This window comes from Eleutherodactylus coqui, chromosome 9 (genome assembly GCF_035609145.1).
Source record: "Eleutherodactylus coqui strain aEleCoq1 chromosome 9, aEleCoq1.hap1, whole genome shotgun sequence".
NCBI lineage: Eukaryota > Metazoa > Chordata > Amphibia > Anura > Eleutherodactylidae > Eleutherodactylus > Eleutherodactylus coqui.
In genome coordinates, this window is record NC_089845.1 from 136,269,887 (window position 1) to 136,294,512 (window position 24,626).

The following is a 24,626-nucleotide window of genomic DNA, read 5'->3' on the forward strand; positions in this document are numbered from 1 at the left end:
GCAACGGAACAGGTAAGTGAATAACTTCTGTATGGCTCATAATTAATGCACGATGTATATTACAAAGTGAATTAATATGGCCATACAGAAGTGTATACCCCAACTTTGTTTCACGGGACAACCCCTTTAATTTTTTTTACTGGTATAGCCGGTTTTATGCAAACAAAAGTATGATGAATTCTCTTTAAGGAAACCAGAGGACAAGCTAAGGAAATAATGTATGGTAAAAGTCCAAAACACTCTCTTCAGGTGGTTCAATGGTTAAATTTGTAACCCCTACCATAGATCAAATGATAGGGATTTTGTAGATTTAACACAATTTCCTGAACAATGTCTTGAAGAAATATATTGCCTTACATTGTACGCTCCATCTTTTTTTCTGATGTCATTTAGGTTTAGTATTCACTTTATCTTTGCGGGTTGAATCTTCTCAACAAGATTTTCATCTCTTTTTAAATAAGGTGGCTTATTTCTCAAATCTACCTTTCACATCCTTCCAGGCAAACTGTTCCACTGCTGCTTTTAAGAACATATTGAAAAGGACTGAAAATCTGTTCTAAATCCTTAGAGAACAGGGCCAGCCTGGCTAAACCATTCCCTTCTATTTCATCTCAACTGTAACCAACATAAAGGCAGACGTGTCTTTGTGGTTTATGGTGCATTCAGATGAGCGTGTTTACGCACGTATGTACGCACATAACCACGCATCTATTAGAACCATTGGTTTCCAATGGTATGTTGACTTGTCCGTGTTTTACAGGTATGCAAACGCATGTACCTGCAAAACATAGGACATGCTTGCACCATAGGTCCGTGGTGCATGTCAATATTCCCCGTGGGGAGTAAAGAATCCACTGCCACAGCTGCCCCAGTGACAGCTGAGGCAGAGGATTGCAAAGCTCTCCCATTGAAATCAATAGGATGCCGGCACCCACGCAGTGATTTTCAGGGAAGGGCTTTAAATATAAGGCCTTCCCTGAAAATCATTCCTATCTGGTGTAAAAAAATAAAAAATATATATATACTCACTTCGCCGCCGCTGCCGGGGCTCAGACGCATCTAGCTGCTTGGGTCCCGTTACTATAATGAAGTTCTTTCAGCAGGCAGGGATTTAAAATCCCAACTTGCTGAAAGGGCTGTGTCTTATTGGCTGAGTACTTAGCCAATCACAGGCAGCGCTCAGCATTCATTGAATGACAGCTGAGCGCTGCCTGTGATGGGTCACAGCGCTCAGCCTATCACAGGCAGCACTTGGCCATTTAATGAATTGCTGAGCGCTGCCTGTAATTAGCTGAGTGCTCAGCCAATCAGATGCAGCACTTTCAGCAGCCGGGGGTTTCAAATCCCTGCTTGCTGAAAAAACTTCATTACTGTGATGGGACCCAAGCGGCTAGATGCGCCTGAGCCCCGGCAGCCCTTCCCTGAAAATCACTGAAGGGGTTGTCGGCAGACCATTGCATGTAATGGGGCCGCCAGCAGCAGTAAACGGTCCCATTGAAGGCAATGCTGCACAGACCTGCATGCACGCGTGTTTGTGCATGTACGTGTGTGCACCAGTTTTGTGCGCACCTATGTACGCACCAGCACACGCTCGTGTGAATGCACCCTTCTGCTATATCTCTTCAAATTCTGGAGGTGGTTGCGCCTCGTCATTAATAATTGATGCGATAATTGACTCCTTTTTTATGTCTGGAAACTTGTAAAACAAATCTATTAGTATAAAAAATATTAAGTAAGATTAAAAGCAAACAAGAAAGAAATTATTTTCTACCTGAAAATGTATTTTACACTAGTAACCATCAGTAAAGGTACCTTTACATGGGGCAATTATTGCCAAAATAATCTCCTGAAACTGTGATTTTTAGCTATAGTAGGCCCGTGTACACACATACACCGACATCCACTGAAACAAAGTGACTAGCATATGACTTCTCCCTCAGTGTAAATAAGTCCTTCAACAAGTTGTAAGGCCAGATCTTTGTCGTCCTGTGATGTTTCCTCCCACTTTCTGCCATGTGGCAGACTCCATTTCAGTGAGTTTAGCCAAGACAAACCACCCGGCATTTGAGTTTGTGCCAAACTGAACTTTTAGCAAAGTTCTACCCTAAACAGGATTTGACTGTTACGGCTCGCTCAACACTAATCCTACATTATGTGCTGGTAGATTTATTTTTATATAGAGGTCAGATACAGAGTGACAATATTTCCCCTCACAGGTATAGAGTTACATGATAAAAGTCGGACTGCTTTCAGACACCACTAGGAGGAGCTAAAGAATCTGCATACTGTTTAGTATGCCTAGGCTCCTTCTTCTGGTGGCCACAAGCACCCCAAATTTTATTTTTTTACTTTTATGCCCATGAAATGATTTGAGGCTCAAAAAAACTCAGAGAAACCCCTGCAATGGCTGGGATAGCAGTTAGAAAGGGGGTCTCTCTCTGTTATCCCATATTTCCTCTTAGGGGACAGCTTAATAGAACAAGCATAGTATATTATATCAGTGATCAAGTTCCCTAGTTGTAAAGTACCATAGTGGGACTAAAACAAAATTACATATAAAAATATTTTAAAAAACCCAAAAAACAAAGAAAAGTTGACACACACAGTCAGAAATACTTTCTTATGTCAAAAATAAAGAAAAGCACACAAAATTGGCATTGCAATTTTCGGAGCGACCCAAACCATTAAGTTATTATATTATTAATCCACACTGTGAATGCTATGGCAGAATTGATGTTTTTTTGTTTATCATGTCTCCCCCCTATCAAAAAAAAAGAATGAGGTGATCAACAAACTTATATAACCCAAAAAGGTATCAATGAAAACTGCAACTCATTCCACAAAACACCTCACAGAGCTAAATTAATGGGGAAAAAAAGTTATGGCTCTCCAAATATGGTGACATAAAAACAAATGATTCTTTTAAAAGTGAGAAACAGTGAAACATAAAACTCCTGGACTTATTTGGTGCTGTCAGAATTGTATTGACCTATAAAATAAAAGTTAAATATTTATGCTACCTAGTGAATGCCAAAATTGTGCAAAAAGGCAAAATTGCAGTTTTTTCCCCATTTCTTCCCAGAAATAGTTACTAAATTGAATACATTCTGAATACCAAAAAATCATGCACTGAAAATTAGAACTTCACCTACAGAAAACAAAGCTGACAGAAAAATAAAAATGTTATGCCTCTTGGAATCCAAAGATGCAAAAAAAATAAAACCCAAACTGGCCTGGGCATTAAAGGTACCTCTACACATGTCAGGTGCATCAGTCGTTCCATGGGCTACCCCACAACTATGACTTCTGTGCCCTGCACAGGAGTAATAGTCATTCAATGAATGGAGGCGGAGCAAGCCTGGATCGTTCTGGCCCGTCTGCCTCCATTCACAGTAAACAAGAAGTTGCTCAAACATTGAGCAGCACCTGTTTACAAAGGCCAATAGTCACTAGGTCTTTAGTTCTAGTAAAAACCAAGCAACTCTGACAAGTGAGCAATTTTTTGCTTAGTGCCCTGTTGGTGGTCACATGTACATGGGATGATTATTGACCACATTTTCTGGATAGAGTGATAATTCAGGTGATAACTGTCCCATTACTTAACAGATTGAGTCCATTGCATTGATGCTTGTGGCGAAAGCAATGTTCTAGGGCTACAGCATGATCATTTCTATAGTGTCCAAGATAAAAATTAAGCCGGTGTACTCGTATAGTTATCGCAAAAGACTATGCTTCTGAAGTGAAATATGAGTACCAAAGGATGTTATTACATTTTCCACATAGTGTTTGACATAAATATAGTTTATTATTGCACATGGTACATTGATACAGGAGTAAAAATGCAAAAAATAAGGTTCATTTAGCGAATAACAGGTATACAGGGTGGGCCATGGTAAAGTTGCCCACACTCATATGAAAACTGTCTAAAAGGTAAAAATAGTTTTATTGCCCATAGCAACCAATCACAGTGCAGCTTTCATTTTCCCTTAGCAGTATAAGAAATGAAAGCTGTGCTGTGATTAGTAGCTATGGGCAACAGACACAGATTTTCTTTTAGACCACTTTCATAAGAGTACGACGCTGGGCTAACTTTCTGTGGCCCACCCCCTACTTGCCATTTAGTGAGCAATGAGACACAAGACTTGGCAAGCTCGAAAGGTCAGTCACCATTTGCAATCTCCATCGGAAGGTTGACTCGTAGTTTTCAGAGTAATAAGAAAGGGCAGACTCTTTTAGAAGCCAGACCAGGAAAGTTGTTCCGAACATGTGTTCATGCATTTGGGAAGCTAATCCAACCCTAAGCATAGAAAAAGCTGTTGAGGATGTCTGGCGGGGAGATACATGCAAGTGATGCGGTTAAGTCCTTTATCCTGCTCAGACTATAGAATATAATTTAATTATTGGAACTTTTTGTTTAGGAGCAGTTTCCGTAATAAACCCACAGAGCTAAAGGACATCCAATATGGTATGCTCTGCTTTTGCCAGGAGGTTATGTGGATGGCCATTGACTATGATAGGTGAACTGTGCAGTTGCCAAAGAAAATTGAGCAGGTTTGATAATTTGTTGTAGTGATTGATGTAGGTCACGATTAACCCCTTGAGTGGCACGCCCGGAAATTTTCCGGGACGAGCTCCACTGCCCATAGCAACATAGCCCGGAAGATTTCCGGGCTATGTATCACTATGGGAGCTGCAGAGCACAATGTCACAAGCTGTGACAGTGTGCTCTGCCTGCACAGACCCACAAAGAGCAGTGCAGGACTTTGAAAAACCAGCAGAAGATATTGCCGATGTGCCGGCAACCTCCTGCACTGGTTTGTTTACAGGTTGCCATAGAGACCATCGGCTTGTCAGAAGCAAGCCGATGGTCTCTGTGGCAGGGAGAGCTGGTTGTTGGCTGTCAGAGGACAGCTAGGTACTAGCTCTTACAGCAGAGATCAGAGAAAACCTCCGAGCTCTGCTGTGTTAACCCTTTACATGCTGCAGTCTATGTGACTGCAGCATGTAAAGGGCTGTCACTGCAGCATGTAAAGGGCTGTCATCATCGGACCCCCGGAATGTGATCAGGGCTCCTGATGGGTCCCTGTGGAAGTCCCCTAAAGGGACAAAAAATTAAAATTAAAAAAAAAAAAGTTAAAAAATTATAAAAAAAACAATAAAAACACTTGTCTCCCTTTAGTTTGTAAAAAATCAAAAATACAATCACACATGTGGTATCCATGTGCGTCGTAATGACCCAGAGAAGGAAGTTAATACATTATTTAACCCCTTAATGACATGGCCCCTTTTTTTCTTTTTTCCCCATTTCTTTTTTTCCTCCCCCGTTTAAAAAAATCACAACTTGTCCCGCAAAAAACAAGCCCTCATATGGCCATGTCAATGGAAAAATGAAAAAGTTATGGCTCTTGAGACGCAACTGCAAAATTAGTTGTAATTCAATGATTAGACCATTTTAAAAAACCTGCCCTGGTGGGCACGACAGGGTGGTAGGAAACCCGCCACTCAAGGGGTTAAACCCCCATAACTAGACATTGGTGGCATGTCCTAGCAATAATGCACCAATATCTATTTGGCAAACCTGCAATAACCTCCCCTGTTGAAGTGCAACTTTTTATAGAATGTCAGGAACTGAGTATATTTTTACATTTATTCAATCTACATTTTAGTTTCATGAAAAGATATTTGAGCAAATTGAAATAAGGGTGCATTCAGACGACCGTATATCGGCTGGGTTTTCATGCCCAGCCGATATACAGCATCCCTCTCTGCAGGGGGAGGAAACTGGAAGAGTTGGGAGCAGTGCACTGAGCTCCCGCCTCCTCTCCACCCCCTCTCTGCCCCTTGCCACTATTTGCAATGGGAAGGGGGGGGGGGCAATACCAGGGAACTTAGCTCCGCCCCCTTCCCATTGCAAATAGTGGCGAGGGGCGGAGAGGGGGTGGAGAGGAGGCGGGAGCTCAGTGCAATGCTCCCGGCTCTTCCAGCTTCCTCCCCATGCAGAGAGGGACACCGTATATCGGCTGGGTGTGAAAACCCAGCCGATATACGATCGTCTGAATGCGCCATAAGACTGTTGTTTTACATGCTGGTCCTAGATGTATTTGTCACAGCTTTGGCCCCCCATTAACCTCCTCTTGAAATCTACTCTGGGCAAAACCCAACTCATATGTCCACTATAATTTACCTTAGTTTCTGGTGCAAATTATAGAGAATTTGACAAACCCACCCTACTCCTCTGCCAAGCAACCCTCATTTTTTTTACAAAAATGGGGAGGGTGGCAGAATATGGCAGTCATATATTTTGTCTAAGTAGGAGCTTTTTATGCCAGAATCCTGGCTTAAACGCTTTTATGTCTTTCCCTCATTGTGTTGATACATAATGGTAGATATTAAAGGGTTGTCTCGCAAAAGCAAGTGGGGTTAAGTACTTCTGTATAGCCATATTAATGCACTTTGTAATATACATCGTGCATTAAATATGAGCCATACAGAAGTTATTCACTTACCTTCCCTGCGCTGGCGTCCCCGTCTCCATGGCTCCGTCTAACTTCAGCGTCTAATCGCCCTATTAGACGCGCTTGCGCAGAAGGGTCTTCTCCCATCTGTTCAGTCCGGCACAAGCGGCATTCTGGCTCCGCCCCCTTCTACGCGCCATCGCGTAGCTCCGCCCCGTCATCTGTGCAGATTCCAGCTAATCAGGAGGCTGGAATCGGCACACGTGACGGGGCGGAGCTACGCGATGACGCGTAGAAGGGGGCGGAGCCAGAACGCCGCTGCTGCCAGACAGACCCGAAGGCATCTTTGAGCTAAATAAGCTAGCTGATGATAGAGTTATTAAATATACCATACATGGTCTAATCTTCACATTGACTCTCCATCCTGATGAAATTGAACCTTCTGTTTAGTGTTGAGTGAATCAAGCCAGTAGAACCCGCTTTTAGGTTGAACTTTACTAAAAGTTTGGTTTGGCATGAACTTGAAATTAGTTTTTTTTTCAAAGTTCTATACAGTGTTCTAGTTGTTCAGGTTGCTCAAGACTAGTAATGAACACTGGTGTAAGAACCATAAAAGCCCCAAATAACTGTCTCAGAGTCTTACATAGAGCATTTATTGCTCTTAAACAGTGTTATACACCAGTTTTGGGAGTTCTGTAAACTTCTGATTTAGTTTGAACCAATTGAGATCGAACAAGATTTTTGCGAAAATGTGGCTAACTGACCAAATTGAACTTTTCAGAAGCACAGTCATCAATATTTCTGTTCTTGAAAAAGCGTCACACTACATTTAAATTCCCCCCACCGATCTACTATTGGTTGCCTATAATACAAAGAGAAATCAATAATATTTTTCAACTGGACAACCCCTCTTTAGCCAGCAGCAGATGGAAGGCTCAGTTCATGATACTTTTCATCCCCTAAGGGCTCATGTCCACGGGGAAAATAGGATTTAGGATCCGCAGCGGATCTCCCGCTCGTGGATCCGCACCCCATAGGGATGCATTGACCACCCGCGGGTACATAAATACCCGCGGATCGTCAATAAAAGTGATTGATTTAAAAAAAAATGGAGCATGAAAAAATCTGGACCATGCTCCATTTTCATGCGGGTCTCCCGCGGGGACGGCTCCCGCGGGCTTCTATTGAAGCCTATGGAAGCCGTCTGGATCCGCGGGAGACCTAAAGTAGGAATTTAAAGCATTTACTCACCCGCAGCGGACCGCGAAGCTCTTCTCTTCCTCACCGCCGCATCTCCCTTGCTTCGGCTCGGCGGATGTGCCCGGCGCATGCGCGCGGCACGTCGACGACGTGCCGGCGACGTGCCGCCGGCGTCAGGAATTCATCCGCCGGCCGAAAATGAAGATCCGGCCGTGAGGAAGAGCAGAGCTTCGTCGCCCGCGCCGGATAGGTAAATTCTTTTAAATTTCTATTTTCAGCGCTCATGTCCGCGGGGCAGGAGGGACCCGCTGCAGATTCTCCATGGAGAATCTGCAGCGGATCTGATTTTCCCCGTGGACATGAGGCCTAAAGATAGTTGTGCTTTGACCCAAATGTATTGTCACCTGCTCTGAAGGACGTACAGTATCATCCCACTAAATGTAGTACTAAGTGGCAGCAGCATAGTTCAAGTTGTATTTCTATTGTATATTTGTGGCTGTTACTTGGTAACATAATATACAGCATAAATACTGACAATTTATGCAAAAATTATCAGGAAATTTATTGCAGTAAAATCTGTAAGTGTGCAAAAACATTCAATATTAGCAGCATTTCTGGACCATTTTATTGTTTCATGGTTCACGAATCTTCCAAGCATAATTGAAAGCAAATTATTTTTTTCAGTGCTTGCAGAAAGATCTATCAGTGTTGCTCTATAAAATGTCATTAATTATATCATCTGTGTTTCTGCATAAACTGTAGAAAACTGAAAAAGAAAAATATTTTGTAACCAGAAATACAATAGCAAATAAGAGCTAAAATATCTAGAATATATACCCTGATTGGCCACTTTATTAGAAACCCCCATCTAGTAGCACGTTGAACCTCCTTTAGCCTTCAAACTCCAGTAATTTGTCATGGTATAGATTCCACTATGTGTTTAAATTCTTCTTCAGGAATATTGGCCCATGCAGACAGAAAGCTTCTTGCAGCTGTTGCAAATTAGATGGAGGTAGAGTAGTTCCTTGACATACGAGTTTAATGTGTTCCGTGACGGAGTTCTTAAGGCAAAAAACTCATATGTCAAAGCACTTTTCCCCAATGAAATGAATTAAAACACCATGAATGCATTCTACTAAGTAAATGCATTCATACTACAAGTAAAAAATCCATCATTGAATGGCTGTGATTGGTTAACCCAGCACCGGCTTTCATTGGCTGACGCCATACTGGATTAACCAATCAGAGCATTAGCTTGTTGAAGGCAAGGCATTCAAGCCCCGCATCCAGAAAGCAATGCTCTGTCAGCGTGGAGGAGGACGCGACAGCCTGCAGCTGCACCGCAAACCATCGCGAGGACCAAAACGCCAGAAGTAGGTGAGTATCAGACCCCCCCTGAGCCTCAGCTTGTGAGCTACATGACTTGCAAGCAGGCTTGTAACCCTAGTTTTAGCTCTTAAATCAGAGCAAAAATTTAAGAGAGATGCTGCTCACAGGTCAAGCAGCTCACAAGCTGAGGCACTCACATCCGGAGGTACCACTGCCCTGCTATATTCTGAACAGCTGATTCATGCGGCTTGTGCCAGATTCTGTCCCTCCCATATGCATGATGCAACAGAAATCCAGATTCATCTGACCAGGCAATGTTTTTCGGCTGCTCAGTGATCTAATTTTTGTATTTTTTACCCATTGTAGTCTTGCCTTTCTGGGTCTCTTAGACAGAAAATGTTTCAAACTGGTTGTCTGCTGTTATAGCCCATCAATGCTAAAGAGCAATGAGTTTTCGATAGATTAATTGGATCACCAGTGTTGTATATGGCTGTAGTTTACTTGGCTGTGCATTGCCTCTTCATCATAGCAATTCTTGACATCCTACACTGACTCCTTTTATCAGCTAGTTGCTTACATCCACAATATCTCCTATCTTTGGATGTTTTTCCTGAATCACATAATTTACCACATACTCTCAACACTACTACGTGAGAAAACATCAGAAGGTTAGCAATGAAATCCTGATCTGGCTAGTCTAGTACTAATGACCAGGCCTCATTGGAAGTTGCACACATCTGTTGATTTTCTCATTCCAATGTGGATTTCATCGAAACTCATTGATGGAAAACTTGTCACTTGATTTTATGCTGCATTTCGGGGTCACAGGTGTAATTTCCATATGGTACATGCTCCAACTGTGAAAATCGGGTGTCTCTAACAAAATAACCATTTAATCTGTGCAGGAAAAGGCTACTATAATATAATATAGTACATATAATACCTCAACATCTTTTTGCCCATAAAATTCTTAACGTTCTTTAAATAAGAGCATTCCATGGATTGAGAAGGCACAACACAGTATAAATTCTCCCCGGCCATGAGGGTAGCCACTCTCTTCAAAAGAATTGACAACGAAATATTTTAAAGGTTAGATTGGCTTTAAATGATATTTTTAAAAAAAGTTAAAAGGAATACAAATGGAATACCATCTATCTTGGCCACTCCCCGTCCAGTGCTGTAGCCTGCCGCACAGGAACCCGGAAGATGCCCTCACACATCCACTGGTCCCAAAACCTCCTAACAGTCTGATCGGAATGGCCCAAGTGACCGGCACATTGTCAATCAGACCATCAAGCTTCTTGCATTCCAATAATGTGCACCCCTCTCAAACTCTGTTAACTGGGCAAAATCTCTTTGATTGCTTCGTAGAGAAATGTCTAGTGGCCACCAGGCTCTACACAAGTGGAAAAATAGGTCACTACACACAAGGAGCCTCTGAGAACTTTTTTATAGGCCAAGGGGGGAACCACTTTTAGGGCCTCAGGTGACAAGACCGTTCATCTAATCATATCGGATTCTTTTTTACAAAGCGTATACATTGTTTTCTACTCCAAGTTATTAGTAGTGTATATATCCGTCCCGTTGGACAACTATTACATCTTATCCAGATGAGGTATTTTGGCTTCCTGCTCAGACGTAACAGACTGTTGAGACAGAAAATATAAATTGTGATTCAATCAATCAATTGCTTCCCTTAGATACTTGTTACTCTATTTCTGTTACTTCAATTCTATGGTTTAAATTAAAATGTAATACCATATATTGAAACTCGACTGACAGAGTTTCCTGCCCTAATGCATATACTGTACATAAGCTGCAAAGTTCTAAAAAATAATTGTCCTATAATTTCACATTCATGGCAGTGGTGACAAAGTGCTCAGATTTACTGAGGTGTAAAATGGTTAGTGAAGCATAACTCATATAATGGACCTACTATTATTCTTACTATAAACCAAAATGTCATGTTTTACCTTTCCATGTTAGCAAACGCTTGCAGTGGATGGCATTTATTTGAGCTGCTCTTATGGAAAACATCTATTTTGAAAATGTTATGATTTAGTGTTATTTGACTCATCGGCTTTTCTAGAGTAAGGAAGCCTCTGGAAAAGAGAGACAATTAGTGACATTTATGAAAACTGCAGCAAGGGGAGAATGTAGCAGTTGCCCTAAGCAATTATTCAGACCCCTGAAAAATTAAAACTTTTGTTATACTCAAGTTTTGATGAATCTCTTCTTTTGGCTCTCATGATAACAACCACCCCCAACCAAGTTTCAAACATACAGAGGTGCCCATTCTTAATGTTTCTTGAATTGACTTAAGCTGTATGATTTTTTATTACACCAGTTAAGTACAATCTTAAGGTCATTTACATGCAACAAATGTTGGATGTTGAAGCACCTGACAGTCGTTGCAGTAATAATACGGTCGCTCCTCTGCTTTCCTTTCACACAAGAACAAGGATCACTCAATCGAAGCAGAGTGGGCCAGATTGTGTCAGCATGCCCACCAACTCTATCCCCCAAAATTGAATTCAAGTCGAACTACAGACATCTATTGCTTAAATGGTCAACCATGCTATTCTGTCTAGCATAAATGTCGGAAATGAGCATAAGGCTTCTCAATCAGAGACCTTAGTGGTCTGTGTTTGAGCAATGGAAGCCCATGATTTCATCTAGGTTTCCATCCTAATCCCATTTTCAGCAATTCAGATTGAACTCCAGAATGGAACTAGGAGATATTTACATGGTGTGAACACTCACTAACTCCATATAATGGCAACCTGGAATATAAAGGAGATATCTGCCTTAGACAAACCCTTGCATGTGCTGTTTCATAGCAAAGAATTAGGTTTTTAGGAAAACCTAGTTACATTTCATTAGACTTAAGAGACAGTTCTTTAAGGTCCCTCACATGATTCATAACATAGAGATGAAGTTCCCCACTCTGGACCCCTTTTTACCCACTAGTGTCTGGAGGAACTATTAATTTTAATTATTTCAGTGAGCATTTATCACGGCTTCCTGTGGAAATAACAGATGAAGTAGTGGCAGTACCTTTCAGCCTTCATGGAACCAGCTTTGGAAACCATGTATCACTATGGGTGTTCCTAAAAACAAATGAGCACTTTAAACACTATGTCAATGATAGGTTAGGGTTCCTAGCAATAATTAGGGGACCCCTTCCAGTGTGCCATTTAAAACATATCCTAGACATATGCCATAAATGGCTATCTTTTCAATAAACTTTTTTTGGGAGTTCTGTAACTGCCTATAGAGCTGTGATTCCATAATGGCAATTAACCTGCACCACTGCCTACTACCCAGAACTGTCCACCCTTGGATTGGAAGAATAACTACATTTGGGAAGCCTGAAAATTACCCAATATTTATGGGAAACCTAAATCTGTCTAAGACAAAATGGCTGTACCCTGCACCATAGCAACTACAAGGTGAATTCAAGATATAAGGACTGCTAATTTTTTTCTTAGGAATAAGAGCACGTAGAAACATAGAATATATTTTGGAAGACTCAGGCATTCTACAAGGATGAGTGGCTGCATCGTCTAGTTCACAAAACCCTTGTAACAGTTCTGGGATTGGAAGCATTTTCAATACTTAAAATGGTGAGGTTCACATTCCAAGAACAGCATGTCTTCATCTATTTTTTTCACATGCATTGAATGACACCCATCAATGTTCATCATCAGTTGAGTTAGACATGCAGTGAAGGTGTAATGAAAATAAAAATGTACATTTGTGGGTGCAACAGTTTAAAGAATGCAGAATATTCTGTGAGAACAAACCAAAGGAGTTATGGCCATGCACCAGCTGATCTGACAGCATGACACTGCGAGTTGAGCAAGTGATTATGGAGAAGCACTGATTGACTGTGGATAAAAATGAGCCAGCATGGGTTTGTAACAAACAAGTCATGCCAGACGAATCTAATTTCCTTGTATGACAGAATCACCGACTGGGTTGATCAGGGAAATGCGGTGGATATCTTGACTTTTGTAAAGAATTTGACAAAGTATCTCATACCATGCTTATTGAAAAAATGACCAAATATGGGATTGACAAGGCAACTGTTCGGTGGATTCACAACTGGCTGAGTGATCGTTCTCAAAGAATGGTCATAAATGGCTGCACATTCAAGTGGAAGAATGTATCAAGTGGGGTACCACAAGGCTCCATCTTGGGCCCAGTGTTCAACATTTTAATAAATGATCTGGAGGAGGGAATTGATGGGAAACTGATCAAATTTGCTGATGACACAAAGCTAGGAGGGATAGCTAACACTGGGGAAGAGAGGGAAAGTTTTGTAAAAGATCTAGAAAAGCTTGAACAGTGGACAGTGACTAACAGAATGGTATTTAACAAGGAGAAATGCAAAGTTCTACATCTGGACAAGAAAAATGAAAAAAAAAACCACATACAGAATGGGAGGAACTGGGCTAAGCAGCAGAACCTGTGAAAAAGACTTGGGTATACTAATATATCATAGATGGAACATGAGTCAACAATGTGATGCAGCAGCCAAAAGGGCAAACACAATTCTGGGATGTATTAAGAGAAGCAAAGAGTCTAGATCACGTTAGATAATTATCGTGCTCCACTCTTCCCTAGTCAGAACTGATCTGGAATACTATGTCCAGTTCTGGGCACCCCACTTTAGAAAAGACATCAACAATCTGAAGCAAGTCCAGAGAAAAGTGACCATGATGGTGAGCGGTCTGCAAATCATGTCCTATGAAGAACGGTTAAAGGATTTGGGAATGCTAAGCTTGCAAAAAAGAGAAGGCTAAGAGGAGACTTAATATTTGTCTACACATATCTGAAGGGCTGTCACAGTGCAGAGGGATCAGCCCTATTTTCTTTTGCACAAGGAAAGACTAGAAGCAATGGGATGAAACTGAAAGGGAGGAGACACAAATTAGATATTAAAAAAAAACTTTCTGAAAGTGAGGGTGATCAGTGAGTGGAACGGGTTCCCACAGGACGTGGTGAGTTCTCCTTAAATTGAAGTCTTCAAACAAAGACTGGACAAATATCTGTCTGGGATGATTTAGTGAATCCTGCACTGAGCAGGGGGTTGGACCCAATGACCCTGGAGGTCCCTTCCAACTCCACCATTCTATGAAGAGATTGACTGTAAAGTCGGCATCTCCATACAATCTGTGCACAACATCCTGCGTGAGGACCTAGAGATGTGGAAAGTCTCCTACAGATGGGTGCCGCAGCCAACGATCACAAGGTTACAGTCTCTGTTTCCTATAAGTGCTGCTCTTGCAGAGCCCTAAAGACGCATTCACAGCTGCAATGGAATCATGATATTGGTGTTGCAAAAAATGTATATGTCAAGAGGGAGAATATGCTGAGAAATAATAATACTTTCAGCTTTCTGAGGTAAGTAGTTTTTTTAGAAAAAAATTAGGAGATCTCCAAACTTGAATGCGCTTTGTATTTCCCTGTGGGGATTGATAGATTTGCAGTTAACCGCTTTGCATTTCCTCAATCATCTACAAAACAAGGATATCACCATAACACATATTTTGGACAATTACCCATACATAAATTATCATTACACTTCTCCAGTTTTGTCCTCTAATTAGATTAATTGGGCATTTTAACTTCTCTTTAATTTTAGCCAACACATTAAATAGTGTCTCTTTACAATTACCTTCCATTCAAACAAATTACCTGGCGGTAGGGCGCTTCGACTTGCTTTAAATATTTTTCTTCTATTATTATTTAAATAATGTCTTTTAACAATTAAGTTCTGGATCATTAAGTTTCCAGTAACTTGTTCAGATAGGATGTGCTGAGATGTCATTAAGAAATCCGAAACATTTCAGTCTTCACACTCCTCATCCATTCTACAGTTTAATGTCGTCCTATCTTTTGTCTGTGTAATTGAGCTTGGAAAACATTCATAAAGAAGGTAAATGTATTATGTATGCTTATTCACACACTGCACTGTGGCATTGTCAGAAATACGAGACAACTGGATATCTCATTGTAGCCATATAAATGGCTGGCAGAGACTGGTATGGCATTTGCAAAAAAGATCTTGGACAACCTTGTCACAACACACGGTCTAAATGTAGGCACATGCTCAGCAACCGTATGATAAAATTATGGAGGTGATAAATATGTGCACGGTAATTAAATATAAGTTTTCTAACTGAGAAACTTTTTTTCCAGATTTTATTCATCATATTTGTTTAATACCTTCTTTTTATTTATTTAAATGGCCACTCCGGTAAAAACATATTTTTCCATCACTACATACTCACCAATTTATTGACTGCACACTCCAAATATCTCCTATGTATATTGCAGTCATTTCCATGCAGTGCAGCCTCCTGTCTGATGCTTACCAGACACCCTCTTAATTTTGCTTTCACTTTCACTGTGTTCTGTGCTGTCAATACCATGATGCATCAACACAGTATTACATGAGCAGCTAGAGCTTGTATCATCAATGCCTGAAGGAGGGACACTGTCATTACCATATGTGTTCTTTATTTACCTAAATAACATACAGACCCTAATTATGCAGTCAGGTGAATGAGCTGTGATCTCCTTCATTATAACGGTGTGACAGGAGCTGTGTGATCATCATAAGTAGCTGTGACAGGAGTGTCTGTGGCTTCCTCTGCAGAGCTTGTGTGGTAGGGTCCATTATGGCAGTTATGCTGACCGAGAAATTGATTACATTAAGAATACATAAACCCAAGTAAATCTGAACTGGTCACAATTGAGATCACATGACTACCTGAAGAAAAGGAGGCTAGAAGTAAAGAAAAATGTGTTTGCGTATACCTTTAATTGTTTTTTATGTTTGCTTTGTTTTTTTTTAAAATTATAGCTGTTCAATGTGGGAATCCAGGAACTACGGCAAATGGAAGAGTATTTCGGGTTGATGGAACAACTTTCTCCAGCTCGGTTATCTATTCATGTGTAGATGGCTATATACTTTCTGGGTCAAACATCAGACAATGCACAGCTAATGGCACATGGTCAGGGTCACTGCCCAACTGCACAAGTAAGTATATTGATATGAAAGAATTTAGAGAAACTTTGGCATGTAGTATTTTTAGGACCAAAATTAATGTAATGGTATTATAACACTTGTATTAAAGGGTTTTACCAAAATCTAAAGTTATCCTCTATCTCGTGGATAGGGAATAACATTACATTTTGATACAACCCCTGTAAATACACTGGTTCTTCGATTTCCTCTGTCTTGCTATGTAATAAGTTTAATATTGTGGCAAATGAAAAATATTTAACCCATTTAGGACCAAGCAATGTAAATATACTGCGCTTGGTCCCAGGCTTAAAGCCCAGCCGTATGTAAAATTATGGCGGGGATTAAAGCTTCCTGCTTCTGTAATCAATCAGAAGCAGAATGGGGTTCTCAGCTGTTAGTCACAGCTGATAACCCGGAGGAGAAGACAGGTTTCTGCCATCTCTTTCCTTGAGTACACAGTGCTCAATGAGCTCTGTGTATTAAAAAGTGAAAGTGGAAATGTAACTTCCACTACGGGAGCCCGGGGGTCACGTGACCACTGGGATTCCCTGCTATAGCTGAGCTACAGGGCCTTAGGAGACCGAACCTGACCAGCTTTGCCAGTGACTACTATCACTACAGGGGATGTTTCACCTGTAACTGGGGCTCCCATGGATGCCTCAGCTACAGTGGAAAAGTGTTAAATAAAAAAAAATACGTGAATGTCCCCCAGAGGTCTTATATAACGGCATGGGGGACATGGATAGTTAAAAACATAATTACATACAAAAGTAAAATAAAATTACAAAATAAAACAACTAGTGATGAGCGAGCATACTCGCTAAGGACAATTGCTCGAGCAAGCATTGCCCTAAGCGACTACCTGCCCGCTCAAGAGAAAAGGTTCGGGTTCCGGCTGCGGACAGGGAGCTGAAGGGAGGAACGGAGGGGAGATCTCTCTCTCCCTCTCTCCCCCCCCCACTCCCCCCTGCTGACTGCCGCAACTCACCGCTCCCCCACGCCGGCACCCGTACCTTTTCTCTCGAGCGGGCAGGTATTCGCTAAGGGCAATGCTCGCTCAAGCAATTGCCCTTAGCGAGTATGCTCGCTCATCGCTAAAAACAACAATATATACATAGGAAAGAAAATAACCCACAGCTGACGCCAACCACAACTGTCGCTACATTCGCCATGTAATCCAAAACCATGCATATTATATATTGAAATGTTCGAAACAAAATGAGTAACCCATTCCCATATTTTATTTTAGCGTAAATATACTAATTTAAAAAAAAACTAGAAATGTTAAAAAAAATTTTTTTTTGCTTTTTATCCCCCAGTAAAACTAAAAAAATGGAACAAAAAATAATTGACAAAAAAGATATTAAAGAAATAGCCTTTTTTGTGAGAGAAAAAAATGCAGCAAAAATAATTTTGGTAACTAAAGGAAAAGAAAATAGGGCAGTAAAAGCACCACAGGGCTAAAATCTAGAGATGAGCGAGCACCAAAATGCGCGAGATCTCGTTACTCGAGTCGAACTTTCAGTGATGCTCAAGAGTTCGTTTCGAGTAACGAACCCCATTGAAGTCAATGGGCGACTCGAGCATTTTTGTATATGACTGGTGCTCCGCTAAGGTTTTCATTTGTGAAAATCTTAGCAAATCACCAAAGTCATGTAAAAAACACAGAAATGGATAGGGCAGGCGAGGAGCAACATGCAGGGCTGCATTTCAGGCCCCGAGGTCTCTTTATTAAGCCACAATAGTGGAAAGAGTGAGACCCCCCCCCCCCGCACTGTCAGCATAAAGATCATTCTCCTCTGCCACAGCTGTAACAGCTGTGGCAGAGAAGAACGATGTTAGCCCATTGAATTCAATGGAGCCGGCAATACAGCCGGCTCTATTGAAAGCAATGGGCTGCCAGCGAGCGCGAGATGAATTTTCGGGAAGGGCTTAAAAATATAAGCCCTTACCTGAAAATCATCCTAAGGCCTTAGTCAGACGGGCGTTTTTTTGCGCGATTTGCGGATCGCATGACGGATGCGCATCCGCAAATCGCGTGACCGGTGCGCGCAAGTCGCCCGCAAATCACCCGAAAATCTGCTCCTAGCCGCGTTTCATTAGAAACGGGCCGGAGCTGTCCAGCGCATTGCATTCAATGGAGACGGCAATAGAGCCTGCTCCATTTAAAGCAATGCGCTGCGGGCGAGCCCGGGATGAATTGTCGGGAAGGGTTTAAATATATAAGCCCTTCCCTGCAATGCATCCTAAAATGTGTAAAAATAAAAAAATATATATATACTTACCTGCTCCCGGCAGCCGGAGTTCCGCGCGGCCGTCCTGCTGTGGGTGTGAAGGGGGTGTGAGTCAGACCTGCCCCCTGATTGGCTCAGCGCTGAGCCAATCAGGGGCAGGTCTTACTCACACCCATTCATGAATTCATGAATGGATGTGAGTCAGACCTGCCCCTGATTGGCTCAGCGCTGAGAGGCAGCAGTCACTCACCCATTCATGAATTCATGAATGGGTGTGTGAGTGAAACCTGCCTCTGATTGGTCAGGGCTGTGACCAATCAGAGGCAGATCATTCAGCAGGCGGGGATTTTAAAGCCCCGCCGGCTGATAGTGCCGAGAAGCAGTTCAGGAGAACTGACAGCGGCCGCGGCTGGACTCCGGCTGCAGCGGAAAGGTGAGTATACAATTTTTTTTTATTTTAACACATTTTAGGATGAATTGCAGGGAAGGGCTTATATATTTAAGCCCTTCCCGACAATTAACCCCGCGCACGCCGGCAGCCCATTGCTTTCAATGGAGCGGCTGTATTGCCGGCTCCATTGAATTCAATGGGCAAACATCGTTCTTCTCTGTCACAGCTGTTACAGCTGTGGCAGAGAAGAATGATTTGTCTTCTATATGTTCTCAATGGGGTCGGCGCTGCTGCCGCCGGCCCCATTGAGCGCATATAGAGAAGAGAACAGGAATCGCAGATCGCAGATAGGTGCGATCTGCGATTTTTTGTTCTATGATTTATCGGACGAGCGCATAAAAAGCGCTATGTGTCCGATACCATTGCAAAGCAATGGTTTTATAAAATCGCTGGACGCATGCGCAAATCGCGGCTAAAAACGCCCGTCTGACTAAGGCCTAAAATGTGTAAAAATAAAAAAAAAATTATACTCACCTTTCCGCTGCAGCCGGAGTTCAGCCACGTCTGGCCGGCAGTTCTCCTGAACTGCTGTGAGTCGTATTCAGCAGCCGGGGATTTAAAATCCCCGCCTGCTGAATGAGCTGCCTCTGATTGGTCACAGCCTCACCAATCAGAGGCAGCTCTCACTCACACCCATTCATGAATTCATGAATGGGTGAGTGAGTGCTGCCTCTGATTGGCTCAGCGCTGAGCCAATCAGAGGCAGCACTCACCTATTCATGATTCATGAATAGGTGTGAGTGAGAGCTGCCTCTGATTGGTGAGGCTGTGACCAATCAGAGGCAGCTCATTCAGCAGGCGGGGATTTTAAATCCCCGGCTGCTGAATACTACTCACAGCAGTTCAGGAGAACTGCCGGCAAGACGCGGCTGAACTCCGGCTGCAGCGGAAAGGTGAGTATAAATTTTTTTTTTACACATTTTAGGATGATTTTCAGGTAAGGGCTTATATTTTTAAGCTCTTCCCGAAAATTCATCCCGCGCTCGGCGTCAGCCCATTGTTTTCAATGGAGCTGGCTGTATTGCCGGCTCCATTGAATTCAATGGTCAGTGCTCGTTTAATCGAGATGAGTACCGCGTGGTGCTCGTCTCGAGTAACGAGCATCTCGAGCACCCTAATACTCGAACGAGCATCAAGCTCGGACGAGTATGCTCGCTCATCTCTACTAAAATCCCTAAAAAGTGTCTGGTCCTTAAGGGGTTAAAAGGAGTGTTAGGTAATTTTGACCGTGCAAGACTGCTGATAATGATAGGTAGGGGCAGAGTAGAGGGGAATATGCTTACTCCGATTGATTAGTGATGAGCAAATTTTTGATAAGTTCAATTTGGGAGATTGACTTTTGCAAAAAGTTTGGTTCAGTCTGAATGAGTTTAAACTGGACCATACATTCACTCAAACCCCTAAAATTGGATATAACACTAAAAGCAAGTGTTCAGGACTAGTGTTGAGTAAAACAAACCGAAAGAATCCTATTTCAGATAGAACCTTGCTAAAAGATTGGTTAAAGTTTGTGCTGAACTGAACTTTAACCAAAATTCGACCTGAAGCAGAGTTCTACTGCTTCAGTTCACTCAACACTACTATTGATTTTATTATCAGCAGGACTTCAAAAATAACGTGTTTAACTCTCCTCCAGGAAATGCTATGGAGGTGGACCTTCTCTCTGAAATATCCTCTGCTCTTTAATTCAGCTATTCCACAGCTCTGATTGACTGCTCTAGTAGCTAGCCAGGAGATTGCTACAGCTGTCAAATAGAGCAGATGGAAAGGGAGGTGGAACCACTCCTTGGACATGGTGGAGGAGAACTCATAAAGAAGGCCTGCCCTCATGGCATTTTCCATGGTGATTAAAACTTTATTTTCGTTCTGCTGATACTGAAACAATTAATAGAGCTGTACATAATCCCTGCTCCCTTACCCCCTATCTAGCACTCACAGTAGTTTTGCCAAAGTTTTGGTCAAAGTTACAGACAGACTCCCTTTAAATAATTTCCATCTAAAATATTGAAAATATCTCTCTATAGTGAATAACAATTTAAAGTAAAGTTTTGGAAACTGGTCAAAACATTTGAGACCATTATGAGGAGAATATGGATGTTTGTTTAGAAGAGGTGACATTTTTTTTCAATATTTTTTTTTGCAAGTACGCTTGCTGAACCGAGTGCTCATGTATATGGGGAAAAATAGCTGGCTATATAAGTTTTCATCAGATAGCTATTGAATGCGTATGGGAACCTTTAGTGGCACCATCAAACAGAAATATCCAACTATGGTTCATACAGCTGTATTTGAGCATAAAGACTGAAATTTCTACTGACCATAGGGATAGACCACTTTACTCCTATGGTGCCCATGGTTACACAGGACCCGGGAACCATTCTCACTGCTTCCTTTCATAGAACCACTAAGTTGAATAAAAAATTATGCTCACTTGCAGCTTCCACTAGGGGAGCATTGCTACAGATGGATTCATACAACTATCATTTAGTTTAATGAGTGCTGCATAAATCCATATGTAATTATATAAAATCATATGTAATGATCTCCTAGTGGTGGTGGCAATCAACCAGAAATGTTTTTTTAACTGTATTTATTAGTGTTGAGTAGAGATGAGCGAACCTACTCGGCCACGCCCCTTTTTCAGCCGAGCGCCGCGATTTTCGAGTACTTCCGTACTCGGGCGAAAAGATTCGGGGGGCGCCGTGGGTGAGTGGGGGGGTTGCACCAGGGAGTGGGGAGGAGAGGGAGAGAGAGAGGGCTCCCCCCTGTTCCCCGCTGCTACCCCCCGCTCCGCCACGCTTCCCCCGCCCCCCGAATCTTTTCACCCGAGTAGTGAAGTACTCGAAAATCGTGGTGCTTGATCGAGTAATTACTCGAAACGAGTACGTTCACTCATCTCTAGTGTTGAGCAAACCGAAACAATAGAACCCTATTTTGGGTTAAAATTTGCTAAAAGTTCAGTTTGCCACAAACCTGTACCTCAGGCAGTTCATCTCATTAAGAGAAAAAGGGGGAAAAAAAAGAAGGAAAAATAAGAAAAAGAAGACAGAAGAAGGAAAAGGACCAAAAAAAATGGAAAAGATGGATCATTAATTTTTTTCTTGCTCCTTCTCTTTTTACTACTTCTTTTTCCTTCTTCTTCGTTTTCCTTATTTTTCTTTTTTATCTTCATTAACTGTATCTTAAAAACAGCTAAAAAATACTTAGATGCACTATTAAGTGGCCCAAGAGTGTTATACAGGACGTGCATGGCTCTTAGACAGTGTTATACACAAGTTTTAGCAGTATAGTTGAAGTTCCAGTTCAATTCAAACTAATTTTTGCCGAAATTCGGAAAACCGGCTGAACTGAACCTTGTAAAAGTTCGCTCATCACTACTGTTTATCTGCATCAGAGAAAGAGACATGCTAGTTTGTTTTTATAACTACTCAGTTTAACTAAATTATGAATTTAATTGACTTACATGATTTGTACATACACAGTTATTAGCTGTGGGGATCCAGGTGTCCCAGCCAATGGTATTAAATATGGAGAAGATTACATTGTTGGACAGAATGTTACATATATCTGTCAGCCTGGATACACGATGGATCCCAAGAGCTCGTATACACGTACATGTACAAGTAATGGGACTTGGAATGGAGTAATCTCCGTTTGTAAAGGTAAGATATTGCCATTAAAGTCCTCCCTTCCCTTCTTCCTTCCCTCCAATCCTTTCTTTCTAATAAAAATACAGTATTGTTCTGCTATTTGTGTCTGTTCACAAAATGACAGATCCATGCAAGTTATTCAAAGCCGATGATTGGCATATCTATATTGATAGAGGGAACTTTGTGAATTCATGATAATGGGAGCTTTTGTGTAGTGTGAAAAGAAGTATGAACGAGTAAATAGTCTTGATTGAAAGTACCCTACAGTACCCTGTAGTTTGATTCTGTACAGAGGGGTTACTCTTTTCCATCTGCCTCCTGTTCTACAGTCTGTAGGACTGGGGTAGAAGGGGCAGATGAAACACAAAGATTACCATAGGGTTCTTTGGTGATTTAGGTTTAGTTAAGTAGGACTGTAGGAGAGGAGGCATCTAGGTGTCGTAACCATAAGGGTATGGAATTTTCTAGCAAAATCAACTTGTAAAACCGTGGCAGAAATCTGTGGCTATTTCTTTCCTCATTTTTACCATGGATCTGCATGCAGATTTAGCACAATGGGCAAAAATCCTGTGCGGAAGTCTGATGTGATTCCATGAGGATCCGCGTGAAGAAGAGATATGTCGCTACTTCATGGTGATTCACTTAGACTCTGAACACAGATTTCGTCCATTAACAGGACTAAATCCACATGTGGATCTGCTGCAAAAACTGTCACAGTTTTACAAGTAGATTTAGTGTGGAAACTTCTGCAGTGGAATCGGCCATGTGAACATTCCCTAGGGCCACTTTTACCATGATGGTGAGCTGTGTTTTTGAACATACGTCACAGCATTTAACAGTGCTTTTCAGCGCACTCCAACATTGTGATGGGTGATGAGGTGCGTTAAAAGCGCTAAGACACACAAGAATAGAACAGACAGTACTCGAAAATTGAGTGCAGGTCTACGAGGCCCCATTGAAATCAATGGGAGTGTTGTACCGTGGTAAGCGCTGTGCTCAGGACACTACAATAATCGCAGTAAACAGCGGTATGTGTAATAGTGGCCTAAGGGCTAGTTTTAAACATACCTGAATATTTTTCAAGACGCAGAAAATTCCACTGTGGAAATCTGCACAAACATCTGCATGTTTAACATGGATTTTGACTTGCATTTGCAGCAGAATTTAAACATTTTCAAATCTGCATCAAAACCCTTTGGTTAGACATGTTACAAATAAATACCTTCATCAACAACCCTTTTGAAGTAATCAGTGATAAAAAAATGTCATATTGTTATACCCAAGAAAGTGTCTAGACCCCACTTTCACTTTTTTACTGAGTTCCCCATAACCACATCCTCTGGCAGAGGGTTCTGCAGTCTCACTGCTCTTACAGTAAAGAACCCCTTCTATGTTGGTGTAAAAGCTTCTTTCCCCTAGCTAAAGTATGAAAGAGCAATCCTACAGCCCTTTTTTCTAGCCATAGGAGGTTGATCCAGCAATCAGATCTCCTCTGAGCAGACATTGGCGTATTCTATCTACACTATCCTACTAAAAGTATTTGGATGTCCCTATCTGTAGAATGGATTGTGTTTTATTGCATATCATGTTTTCTAATCCATGTTACATAAAATGCTGCCATAGTTTTTGACAGGAACTGCATGCTATTGGCAATATGGGTTATGCCACCTCACATAAGCCGTCCATAACAAAGTGCAATGCACTGGTCAGTCTACAGTGATACAAGGAGCGTTGTCATTGGAAAGTTGAGCAATGGAAAAACGTTCTATGGAGGGACAAATCATGCTAGCCCATCTTGAAATCAGATGTGTATTCAGGATGCCTGGTGAACGCCTTTTGCTTGAGGGTGTTGTGCCAACATTTTAGTGTGGCAGAGGTTCTCTTATGGTCCTGGGTTGTCATGGTCTCCGGCCTGTGATTGGAGTAGCAAGAACCATGAACACATCACATTTGAGGACAAAGTGGGTGAATGGTCATGCTGTTGGATTATGCTTTAATGAATGCAAGACTAGGTTTCATTAGTCAAAAAATATCATTTTATGCTTTGTCTTTATCTTCTTGCAGCTGTTACTTGCCCGTACCCTCCCCAGGTTTCTAATGGAAGACTTGAGGGAACGAATTTTGACTGGGGTTTTAGTATTAGTTATGCCTGCCTTCCGGGTTATGAACTGTCCTTCCCTGCAGTGCTGACCTGTGTTGGCAATGGATCCTGGAGCGGAGAAGTTCCGCAGTGTTTACGTGAGTAATATCCTAATTCTTGTGTTCTTT

General features: G+C 41.8%; 1 protein-coding gene across 1 annotated transcript in view; it reads left to right on the top strand.

The window, feature by feature from the left end:
• The window catches only part of CSMD3 (CUB and Sushi multiple domains 3), a 909,686-nt gene that overhangs the window by 800,957 nt on the left and 84,103 nt on the right, over positions 1 to 24,626 (top strand). Inside the window, exons 55-57 of the mRNA XM_066579038.1 lie at positions 15,859 to 16,035; positions 22,191 to 22,370; positions 24,423 to 24,596. Coding sequence (XP_066435135.1) covers positions 15,859 to 16,035; positions 22,191 to 22,370; positions 24,423 to 24,596 — 531 coding nt within the window. The remainder of the gene's footprint in view (positions 1 to 15,858; positions 16,036 to 22,190; positions 22,371 to 24,422; positions 24,597 to 24,626) is intronic.